Source organism: Bos indicus, chromosome 4 (genome assembly GCF_029378745.1).
Source record: "Bos indicus isolate NIAB-ARS_2022 breed Sahiwal x Tharparkar chromosome 4, NIAB-ARS_B.indTharparkar_mat_pri_1.0, whole genome shotgun sequence".
Lineage (NCBI taxonomy): Eukaryota > Metazoa > Chordata > Mammalia > Artiodactyla > Bovidae > Bos > Bos indicus.
Window position 1 is genome coordinate 111,197,017 of NC_091763.1, and position 13,070 is coordinate 111,210,086.

The following is a 13,070-nucleotide window of genomic DNA, read 5'->3' on the forward strand; positions in this document are numbered from 1 at the left end:
AATGCAGATTTTCATCTCTAGCCAAATTTGACAATCCATTATTGCATACCCACCTTTTGTACTAAGTTATACTGGCCCAGGCCCCTGGATTCCCTCCATGTGGAAAGGTGCTCCTCCACTTTCCAGACTAAGCTAAGTTTATATTTCTTTTCAAGAAGTGAACTTTTCCATAAAACCTCAGTATACTCATATAATAATGGTATATTGCCTTAAACCTGTAGCAAAGTTTTTAATATTAAGCATAGAGAGACCTGACTTGCTAATTACATGTTTTAAAAGCAAGTACAATTTCTTAAGGACAAAATTTGCTTTATTCTTTGCTTCTCCATAGTTTGTTTTAGAGTAACTGGAGCAGGTTCTGATTATAAAGAGGTTACTGTTGTATATTCAGGTTAAACAGAGTGTTCCAGCACCTGGAAACAGGGACTAATGATCTTGCATCTCCCTCTCCTCCTATGAGCCTATAATGTCTTAAAAGATGTTATATTCATAAAATTATGGGGAACATATTTTAAAATTATAAAATTATACTTCAAAATAAATTACCAAATAAAATAAACTCACATTTATTATAATAGAAATTATTCTTAAGGTGTTTATATTGTAAGGCTAAAATTAATGATTTAAATGGTTAGTGGAAAAACATACAATTTTTAGACAGATATGAACCAAAGATACCTGATAATTTTTAATGGAAGTTTTAGGCATAATTTATAATTTATGAAGTATAGTAAATATATCCACATTTGTGTGTATGAGCATGCTTTAGCTGTGAGTTGCTTCAGTCATGTCTGACTCTTTGCAACCCAATGGAATGTAAGACTGCCAGGTTCCTCTGTCCATGGGGATTCTCCAGGCAGGAATACTGAGTGGGTTGCCATGCTCTCCTCCATGGGATCTTCCTGACCCAGGCATTGAACTTGTGTCTCTTGAGTCTCCTGCACTGGCAGGCTGGTTCTTTACCACTAGCACCACCTGGGAAGCCCATTAAGTTCAGTTCAGTTCAGTTGCTCAGTCGTGTCCGACTCTTTGCGACCCCATGAATCACAGCACGCCAGGCCTCCCTGTCCATCACCAACTCCCGGAGTTCACTCAGACTCACGTCCATCGAGTCAGTGATGCCATCCAGCCATCTCATCCTCTGTTGTCCCCTTCTCCTCCTGCCCCCAGTCCCTCCCAGCATCAGAGTCTTTTCCAATGAGTCAACTCTTCGCATGAGGTGGCCAAAGTACTAGAGTTTCTGCTTTAGCATCATACCTTCCAAAGAAATCCCAGGGCTGATCTCCTTCAGAATGGACTGGTTATATCTCCTTGCAGTCCAAGCCCATATCTATATTTAAATATTTCTATAAGTAAATGCTTGTTGAAGGAGCACCATCAATATAACACTAGCTTTTCTGGTTATGCAACTATAAAACTAAGTTATGTAGTAATGAAATACTAAATTAGTTCCTAAAATTATGATTATTTCTCTATATAATTTCAGTTTGAACAGAAGAAATATAAGGCAGTAATATATGCCCCATAGAAAGTATGCCTTCAAATAATATTAAAATCTAATTAGAGTGAGAATAAAAGTACTAAAATATTTTTGAGATCAATATTGAAGGTAATGCAGAAGAAAACCCTGCCATGATAGCGGAAATAGCTCTGAGAGCCAGGAGTATTAAAAATAACACTTAAGAAACCAAAGTTTCAAAATGAATTTCTTGTCTTGATAAACAGAAGTAAAATTGGGAACTGAGATGAACAGAAAAAATCATAAATTCAGAAGCTCATTTATGCTAAGGTAGCAATTTATAAATCACTTTAATTTTCCAATAGTTCACATAATACTCCATAAGTAACCTGAATTTTTTTTTCCCTAAAGTTTAGAATGTGGCAAATGTAATGTCCAGGTATAAAATCTGTGCAATCTGAAAGCAGGTTAAGTACCTTGGTACTGGCCTCTTTGCAAGCATGAAACAGCTGGAGAACCTCGGCTGATTCTGAGTTTAAAAGCAGGGAGCTTCATTTTAAGGTGGAATGAAACTGCCTTTGTAGTCAGTGATGACTTCCTATAAATTACATGAGGTCTATAGTCAGATTCTGAAATGATTAAGCCTACTAACTAAGATTAGGAGATTATTATGTTGTCAGTCTGAATGCATCATATAAAAAATGGTAGGGGAGCCTACACAAAGAGTACAATCTCAGGATAAATGGCAGCATAGATCAAATGTGCCCTTTCCACACGCTGTCTTCTCTCTGTTCCCTGTTCTTGGGCCGTTTCTTTTCCTGGTGTCCTCCTTCTTTGAGATCCTACTGTGGCAAACTGGAAATCCCTGGAAGCTTGTGATTAAAGCCAGGATCTCTGACCAGCTGCATGAATTGTAAGGATAATGCAAAATTTTTATTTTAATTTTATTTAAAACTGTTTTATGAGCAGGAGGCATAGATAGACATTTCTCTAAAGAAAAAACAGGTGTCCAACAAGAGAAGATGCTCAACAGTAGCACCTTAAATATGACACCGTGCACTTGTCTATGAAACAGGAACACAGTCACCAACAGAGAGAACACACTCGTGATCGCCAAGGGGAAAGGAGGTGGGGAGGGTGGATCGGGAGTTTGGGATTAGCAGATGCTACTCATATATACAAAGGATACACAACAAGTTCTTACTGTATAGCACAGGAAATATATCCAATATCCTGTGATACATCATAATGGAAAATAATATAAAAAAAGAATATATAAATATGTATGTATGTACGGATGTGAGAGTTGGATCATAAAGAAGGCTGAGTGCTGAAGAGTTGATGCTTTCAAGCTGTGATGTTGGAGAAGACTCTTGAGAGTCCCCTGGACTGCAAGGAGATCAAACCAGTCAATCCTAAAGGAAATCAACCCTGAATGTTCATTGGAAGGACTGATGCTGAAGCTGAAGCTCCAGTACTTTGGCCACCTGATGCAAAGAGCCGACTCATTGGAAAAGACCCTGATGCTGGGAAAGATTGAAGGCAGCAGGAGAAGGGGATGACAGAGGATGAGATAGTTAGATGGCATCATCGACTCAATCGACGTGAGTCTGAGCAAACTCCAGGAGACAGTGAAGGACAGGGAGGACTGGCATGGTAGTCTATGGGGTCACAAAGAGTCACACACAACTGAGTGACTGAATGACAACAATAATTGAATCACTTTGCCGTAGTGTAGAGATTAATATAGCATTGTAAATGAAGTATATTTCAATAAAATAAATTTTGAAGAATAAATACAGCTATTTTAACTTTTAAATATTGTAGAGAAGAAAATAGTGAAGTGAAAGTTAAAGTGAAGTCGGTCAGTCGTGTCCGACTCTTCGCAACCCCATGGACTGGAGCCTACTTTGTAGAGAAGAAAATAACACACCTTCAAAATGCTTTGAAGGCTACCAATGCACTCAGTTATGCTGTCAGATTAGCATTTTTTTTAATTTGAAGTAAAATTTATTCTACCATCCCTGTTTAAATAGTGTCCATGGACTACAAAGTGAGCCGCTACAGACACATCTGGTATGATTTTCAGTTTCTTTTATTTATGAACACGAATTTTCTCAATGCTTTACAGTTAAAATCAAGCATAGGAATAAAAGAGATACTCAGGGTAAACTAAACTGCACCTGTCATCCATAACCCTGGATAGAGTTCTTGCATCCATCCAGCCACTCTCTTCATATTGATTGACTTTATATTGAGTGTGTGTTATATATTTGGACTTCCAAAATATAGCTTGTGGGTTCTGAAGCATTTTGGAAAGAATTGCCACAATTGAAAGGAGAATTCTGCCTGAAAGACTCTGATGCCAGGTGTACAAGATGAAGCACAAGCGTGGTGTTGTGGAGTGGGTGACCTGATCCCCGAGTCCAAGAAGATCCTGACGTCTGCCCTCAAAAGGCAGGGCCATGCCGGCCGAGGAGCGGCAGCCAAGCCAGAGGAGGCCGAGCAGCCAGATCCTGCCCAGCCTGTGGCCCTCATCCTATCTTTCAAGTGCTATGTCTTGGCCATCCATGAGCACATGGTCCTGTCTCCCTTAGTGCCTGCCAGCCACCGCAGGTCTGGCCAGACCACTGGGCCAGATGTTCATCTATCTTGCAAGCCCCAGGGTGGTCTCTGTCCCCCTACGCCTGCACCTCCAGTCAGAGCCGTTGTGTAGGAAGGATCGGGGTCTCTCAGACTGCCCGGTTGGCAGCCCAGTGCTTGCCAGCTGCAAATAACCTCAGGACAGAGTTAACTGAATGCCGCCTCTTCTCCTGGAGCCTCTTGATCACAGCAAATTGACACCTGTCAGCTTCTCCCCTGTATGTTCCTCATCCTGGTCAAGTAGCTCTCAAGTTGGGGCAGCAAAGTCATTTTGATTCATTTTTGATGTGAACCAAACTTTCAAGTTAGGACATGCTCTAAAACAAATTATACATTTCCTGTGACCTACTAAAATAATTAGTTCACCAGAGCAAGAGTCTGGATTTAAGACTATAATCGTAGATAGGAATAATCGATATCACTTGTAGTAAAAGAGATGTTTTCTCCGAAATTATTTCAGTTCTTTGGTGTAAATTCCTAACACTGAGTTCATCCATCCCTTCAGCCTGTCAATAGGCATGTACTGAATGGACTACACACCTTGTCATGCTAAGAAACAAAAGATCTGAATCCCTCACTGAAGAGTCTCACACTTTAGAAGAGACTGATGCTCAAACAATAATAACTAAACAATGTGATAATGGTATATTGTGCCAGTGTGTGTATGCACATTGTCGCTTCAGTTGTGTTCTACTCTTTGCGACCCTATGGACTGTAGCCTGTCAGTTTGCTCTGCCCATGAGATTCTCTAGGCGAGAGTACTGGCATGGGTTGCCATGCCCTCCTCCAGATCTTCCCAACCCAGGGATGAAACCTAGGTCTCTTGAGTCTACCTGTATTGGCAGGTGAATTCTTTACCACTAGTGACCACCTGTGAAGCCCAGTGGTATACTGGACATAAATAGATGGCTCCATAAGAGGGTGAGAGAAGACATAAATAATTAGGAACGGGGAAGCTAGGTTAATTCATATTTTGTTTTGCTTAGTAACTGGTCCTAACATTTTTTTAATATAGTGATAAAATATTATGGTTTGAAATATATTATATTTGAATCAGCTTGATGTAGAAATAAAATATTTATCACCATTAAGAATTAAAATGCTAGTAATCAATATAAGGGTCATGTCAATTTAAAAATATAAATTTTAAGAAACAAACAGTAATATTAAACTTTTATTTGAATAAAAGATCTCTTTTAAAGAAATTCTTAATACTGAACTTTAGAAATATTCAGTTAATCTCACTTGACCATTACATGGTTCTTGTGTGTGTGTGAGTGCACACCAATCTTTTTATTTGAATCATTTTGACGTAGATTTTCTCATTTGTATGTTATTTAGAGCACATTTAGATTCCAACAAGGTTTTCCTTTGAGACACAGTACACTCTGTACTACTTCCCCCTGAATTAATTGATATAATGAGCTGATGTAAATTACTTTCACTATTAGCCTGAGTTATTATTAAACATAACAAATTAGAAGGTAAACATACCATACAAAGGCATTTAAGTACTGAAATCCCAAATTAAGCATCAAAGATGATTTTTAGCTTTATGTAATGTTGGGGTGTCTGTATCCTTGCTTCCTCCCATGGTCTGGAGAATCAGGACTATTGTATATGAATGCCTTCGGCTGAGGTCTGTGCCTGCGCACCTGTAGAGGGAATTTGCTATGTCAATATACCTGAACAACCCCAGAGCACCCACTCACTGACCATGGTTCTGCCTCCTCCTTGCTGCTTTCTTGAGTCCTCTGCTGGGAACAGTTTTCAACATTTTAATTATAAAAAATGCAAGTCCTCTTTTAAGGCACAAGTGAAATGCTGTAAACTTTATTAGACCCTTTATTTATATTTTACCCATAACTACTCTAGTCTCCACATTGCTGTAACATTTCATATGCTTTGATGACTCATCAAATTCATCTTGGTATTGCATTTTGCATCAATCTTATCTCCCACCTCCATGTAAGTTATAGGGTCTTTGGAGAAGACACACCTTTGGAGCCTGAGTAACACCCAGTTCAAATTCAGATGGAATATAAGTGCCTATTAAATGTAGAGTGAATTTTCCATCCCACCTCATGAAAGTCCATCATTATCCTCTTCCGATGCTGTATTTTCCCTTCATGATGTTCTTCCTCTCGTGTTCTTCTCTTACAGTCTGTCCATTCACTGAGGCTCCACTAGAAGCGTTGTGAGCTAGACCCCTCATGGGAAACTCCATAGTGTATTACTAGTCCCTACCTCATGGCACTTTTTATTTCCACCTTGTATGATGATTTTTGTGGATACAATGTTTTACTTTTCTAGGCTTTAGCTCTTGAAAGGCAGCAGATGGAATCTGATTTATCTTGTTTCCCACAGTGCTCGATAATTATTTGTTGCCTGATGAAAGATTTGTAAAGAGTTAGAGAGGAACAGCATTTCATGCCAAATTGGGCTATGCCCTACTAGGGTAATTTTAGGCATGGCTGACGGTAAATTAAGAACAGGGAATGGAGAATAGTATCTCTGAGGTCAGTCCTGTTTTATTTTGCAGCAAGACACTACCAGGCTTTTATGATTATTGATGTTTGAAGGGTGTTTCTCTGTCAATCAACCTGTGACCCACTATTATGGGTTCTGCCTTTTTAATATGGGTGGACTTTTCTGCTTTAGGTAATTTCCCATTCAAATCTAGACATTTTTTTGAATGCTAATACGTCAGAAGAAAGTAATTTGTGCTATTGAAACAGTTTTCCAGAGCTGATTCCAACTTAACTATGTCTAGGATACAGGCAAAGTATAAAATTGTGCCCTGCAAGTTGTGGTTTAGATATTCCTAGCTTCTGCTTGGTGGCCCTCTATTTCTTGCTTATTAAGTACCTACTTTATGAACGTTATCTCCTAACCTCAAAACTATTTATCAGGTAGGTATAATTACTTCATTTTTCAAATGAGAATAGTGAAGCTTAGAAAGGTTACATTACATTATCACAATTGGCCATCAAGGAAACGCAAAAACAAAGATTTGAATACAAACCTGTACTTTCCCCCTATATTATACTTGCTACCTCGTTATGTATGTGGTTTTTCTTAGCCAGAAGGGCATAAGAGAAGGGGTAAGGAAGACTTAGAAATCTTTTCTTATAAGGCTAGTACATTCTATTTCTTATGAGCATTTCAGAGACTCAAATTGCTGTTAAAAAACAAAAGCCTTTCTCACTTGGTACTATTGGCTTTGATAAAAGATAGTGCAGAAAACAAGATGGCTAATGTTTTGTCTCTCACTGGGAGGAAATTTAACTAGTGTCTTTGTGCAAAAGAAAATAAAATGAATCTGTGATATGTAAATGAACCTCTCAACTGTTTGTTAATTTCTACTGTTTACTCAAAAATGGGAAACACCATGCCTGTGATACATCATCTTTTGTGTGTTTGGCACCTTCCATCATGAATCATATTAATCTGCTTAAACTAACAAGGATTAATTGCCTTGTTAAGGCAACCTGGCATTGAAATGATATATGGCCCAGACAGCTTGGAATTTGGCCACTCATAAATCTCATTTGCTTGTTGGTTTATTTCTGTTTGTCTCTTTCTCTGACAGATGTGTGCCCAATCACTGTGAGCATGGTGGGAAGTGCTCTCAAACATGGGACAGCTTCAAATGCACTTGCGATGAGACTGGATACAGTGGGGCCACCTGCCACAACTGTGAGTGCCAATTCATCTCACTTTAAACGTGTGATTGCACGGCAATCCCAGGTCTGCAGCTACGATGTTAAGCCCAACAACCTGAATAATCCACATAGTAAATCACTTGATTCTGAAGCACCCAGAGTTTATTCTGTTGCTTTTCTAGAATAGTATTCAAGTCGTCAAAATATATTCTGTCAAGCCTAACGACTCAAAAAGAAGTACCAGTGTTTCCGATGTTCTGTAAACACACAGTTGAGATGGGAATGCTGATCTTGTATGTGCCTCTAAGTGTCTAAGCAGTGTCTTTTCTGCATAGATTGTTTGGGAAATTGTGCTATTGTGATGTCTCTGACTGGATTCTCATTTATCAATTCATCAGAGAGGCAGACAGAGTGTAATTTGAACATTTAGTTTCTGGACAGTAGTGTCTCCTGCTCTTTTCTGATTGTTTGGCCACACTTTTTAGATCATAAAAATGAGCTGGAAAGTGGAACAAAGTCGATTGGAGTTGCATATGTAAAGTAAAAGCACAAGACTATAATTTTTTTAAATATCAAAAACTAAAAAGTAGCATGTGAAAATGACTTTTAAAACACAATGTGCCTTGTTTTACATAATAGCTTTACCCTGAAAAGTTAAATAATTTTTTTTTAATTTTTGCAGTTAAAATATTAAGGTAAATATTAACTTTATAATTGTAATGTTAATTTTCCAATAATGCATAGCTGCTTGCCAAGTATTTTGAAGACAGATTTGCCATAAAACATACGTGAAAGGTCATCTGTTATATAGTATGTGTGTGTGTGTGTGTGTGTGTGTCTGTGTGTGTGTGCATGTGTGTTAGAGGGAGTGAGGAAAGAGATTGAGTTGTCTTCAATCTTTTCTCCATATGAAACCTAATATCTAAGTCCTCTAATTACAGAGAATGCTTTCTCTTCATTTCACTTTTAGAAAACAATAACAAGCAAAACTTTTACTATCACCAGAGTTCTGGTGACAGTAAAAATGCAAAAGTGTTCTCTGATCCTCTTCATATCATTATTTGTAGTAATGTTCAGTTCAGTTCAGTCACTCAGTAGTAATATACAATCAGACATTGTGTTTAGTGTGTATTATAATACCTCAACTAAGAAAAAATATCTGTAATTTATTTTACTGCACTTATTATTTTATGAGGATATTTTAAAAAGAAGAGACAAAAAAGAACCCTTAGAAAAATTAACATTAATAGGAAGATATACAAGACAAATAAAACAGACACTTAGTAGATTCATTACCTATAAGGGATTTATGTATAGGTATGTAAAATATTTCAACGAATAAAGAACAAAAATGATTGACATTAAAATTAATTGGAATAAAGGACTTATAACTAATAATATACCCTTTCAGTCACATCAAAATGTTAACTTTCAGCCCATGACATTTGTTGTATATCTGATGATGAATTAAAAAATTTTGATGAAACTGAGTACTTTCACTCCACCAGTAGACTGTGTACAATGTGTTATATGTGCTATAAATACCACCTTTAACTGCTGCAACCTTGTTTCTTAAAAATGGAAATTCTAACTAAAGAAAATTGCTGGTGGTTCCAAGTGCTTCCTATCTCAGTGACCACTTTGCTGTTAAATGTAAAAGCAAATAACTTTCTATACCTGCTTATGTCATTGAATACACAGTACCGACATTTAAAAACGTTAATTTTTAAATAAAATTTAGATATATGACAGTGGTTGAATAGTTGAGATTTTTTTTTTTTAGTTAATGACTTACAAATATTAGAAATGTCCTAAGAGCATTTAGTTTGGCACCCATGGGAAGTTATAAATGTAAAAAGGCAGGGAATTCCCAGGAGTTGAATGGGTTTGATCCCCCATCAGGGAGCTAAGATGCTCTGCTTGCCAGGCAGTGCAGCCCAGAAATAAAATGTGGGCAATGAATTCTAAAATGTAAGCAGAAACACCTGTAAAGCTTCCTGTTCCCTGTAAATTTAGTATTGATGTTATGAAATGAGCAGAATCCTCTGCCCTCCCTCTCCTGCTTCCATCTGTGGCTGTTGTTTTCTCTGCCTTGCTCACCCTACACTTGGACACCTTCTCACCAGACACTGAGCCCCCTTGTTCAGGCTTGCTGTATAGCAGTATATCTATACGGCACATGGATTGTATATCCATACAGTATATCCATACAGCACATGGATTTTACCCACTACAAGTCTTTAATTTCTTCAGCCATCCCTACCCCTAGAAAGTTCTCACAGATCATCTTGTCCCATGCCGGTCTATATCAGTACCCTCAGACCTCTCTCTCATCTCTTTTTCAAGTCCCAAGCCTCCTGTCCCTTAGACTGTCCTGAGAAAACCAAACATTTCAATAAGCAGTGCAGTTTAGACCTCTGAAATCGGTGCTTCTCGTTCAGATGAACTCAGGGCTCTACCAAAATAAAAACAATAATATAAATAAAAAAGGGAATTATTTCTTCCCTGCTGCTCATTCTACTCATCGCTTATTTAATTTTTATATCTATGAAACGTAGAATCATTCATTTTTAACAATGAAAGCCTGATCACTTGTTGTCTTCCCAAAATAAGGTGAAAATGTTGAAACTCATGTGTTTGCATAAACAGAGGCTAGAAGACCATCCTGCATAATTCAAGAAAGGACAGATTGGATACAATTTTGTTATGAAAAATATATCTTGTAGCTTATAGTGTGGTGCATGCTGCCAAATAAGCTAAAAGACTTGTTATACCTCTTGGTTACTCCCATGAACTAGTTAAAAATTGGGAGGGTCTGGCACCACACATAATACTGTGAAAATTATAAGATATTATAAGATAAGATATAAGATACGCCCTTCAGCTTGATACAGAATGAATAATTTGTAATTCTTACATCGTCGATGGCCACCCTGGCTTCTAATGATGGCTGTGAGGTTGCCATGCTGGGTGCCTTCACAGGAAGTCGTTTCACTTCTCTTGGACATTCTTAGTCCTTCTGTCAACTAAATGGCTCCTGAGGTCTCTCACAATTCTGTGAGTCAAAGACCTGAGATTTCCAGGTGTTGATTCTGTGGTTTTGAACTCTCTTAGCCTTATTAAACATCATCTGGTGAAAGACCTTTTGAAGAGGAGCTGTGGCTGCCTGTGTATGGCTGAGCCCCTTCACTCTTCACCTGAAACCATCACAACATTGCTAGCAGACCACACCCCAGTACAAAACAAAACGTTAAAACAAAAAGAGAGAAGAAAAGGAGCTATGGACATTTTTAAATAGTACTGGTTTGAAAAGGTAAAGAATAGCTAACGAAAGTCTGAAGTTTAGTACATGTAAGTATTTAGGAGGGCTTCACAGACATTACAGTTAGGTTACCATTTAACACATTTTCTACCCTGACCAAAGCTGGGCTTGGGATGAGAAAGCTCTTTCTTGGGTGACCCCTGGTTGCCAGGTGGCTGAAGTCCAAGATAAAGCCTCAAAAGCCTTATTTGACAGGTCACACTGTCTGAGTTTGAACTTGGATCAACTTACTTGTGACCATGAGCACTAAAACCCTCTGAGCTTCAGTTTTCTTTTTTGTGAATTGAGATTAATAGCACCAGCATCTCATTAGGCCATCGTGAGACGGAATGAGATAATTTGTGGAGAACACTGAGAAGGGCCGTAGCGTGTGTTGTTGTTTAGTCACCAAGTCGTGTCCACTCTGTGACCCCATGGACTGTCTCCCACCGGGCTCCTCTGTCCATGGGATTCTCTGGAGTGGGGTTCCATTTCCTTCTCCAGGGGATCTTTCCAACCCAGGAATCAAATCTGTATCTCCTGCATTGGCAGGTGGATTCTTTACCACTGAGCCACCAGGGAAGCCCTTTAGCACATGTTAGCACTCAATAAATTATTGCCATTTCATCCCCTTGGAACAATCATCCCTTTGCTCTGAATTTCTATGCTAATAATTGTCACACAATCTGTCACATAATTTCTTGCTGCTATTCATTTTTTGCTATCGTTTCCATGGCAGATTTGGGCTTGCAGTGAATGATTAGTTTCCTTTTTTTTTTTTTCCCAGAAGAATTGAATGACATTAAAGGTGATTTGGTATGTCCTAGACCTGTATCTGTTTATTTGTTGCTTATACATGGAGGAATTAATTTTCAAATAAATTCTATATGGGGCTCAGAGGATTGTCATTTACAAACCACTCCCTGGAGGAGTCAGGGTGTCATAATTTGAGTGAGGAAATCTCAGAGGGAAAGCCACAGATGGCAAGAAGGAGAGAATTTTTTTTTTCTTGTCCCCAAACTAAAGAGGCTAGTTTATGACAAAATGCAGATACACTGTTGCAGTTTTATGAGTGCTAAGTCACTCCAGTCGGGTCCAGCTCTTTGCAACCTGTGGACTGTAGCCCGCCAGGCTCCTCTGTCCATGGGATTCTCCAGGCAAGAATACTGGAGTGGATTGCCATGCCCTCCTCCAGGGATCTTCCTGACCCAGGGATCCAACGCAACTCTCATATGTCTCCTGCACTGGCAGGCGTGCTCTTTACGACTGGTGTCACCTCCTATGCAGGCATTCCTTTCTCAGTAAATCTCTAAGCACTAAGTGGTAGCATATCAAATCATAAAATCATGATGCAAAGAGCAGACTGATCATATTATATACTGAGAGTTTATTTGCTTCTGTTGACTTATTCCTCTTTTACTCCCTCAAAAGTATGTGAATTTGTCTTTATTTTGAGCAAAACTTCATGATTATATTTACAATCTTTTTCTGTTTGTGATGCAAGACAGATTGTCCTTTTCAGTCTCCAAGCTTACGTTCTGATATATCAAATGCTTTTTATGATCTAATTATCATCCCATTTTTCACATGTGTTCTTTACACTTCATATTTATGGGTCTAGTTTGCATAAATTAATTCAGAAACCTATTCCTTATCTCAAGGCTTAGCAGATAATTTTTCTGATGCTGCTGAAGTTTCAGTCATTCTTACATACACAACTAATCCCCTATAGGGAACTGCCCTAAAAACTCCCAGGGTATCCTCAATAATATGAAAACTTGGGACTATTTTCACAAGTACAAGAGGATATTTGACAAATACAGGCAATGTTTCGGGGTGGAACTCTGCAAGAATTGCTACATATCAGACCTTCATTCTGAGAGGAAATATTTTTCCAGATATCTTTTTATTAAAGGGAAGACTTCCACCTTGCCCAGATGGATAGACATGACTGTTTCCAGAGGAGGCAAACTAGAAGGTCTATGGAGATTGCGTCCAATTC

The 13,070-nt window shown here is 38.4% G+C and overlaps 1 protein-coding gene across 1 annotated transcript in view; it reads left to right on the top strand.

Moving 5' to 3' along the window:
* Positions 1-13,070, top strand: part of CNTNAP2 (contactin associated protein 2) — a 1,639,050-nt gene that overhangs the window by 727,815 nt on the left and 898,165 nt on the right. The window contains exon 11 of the mRNA XM_070787139.1: positions 7,695-7,801. Coding sequence (XP_070643240.1) covers positions 7,695-7,801 — 107 coding nt within the window. The remainder of the gene's footprint in view (positions 1-7,694; positions 7,802-13,070) is intronic.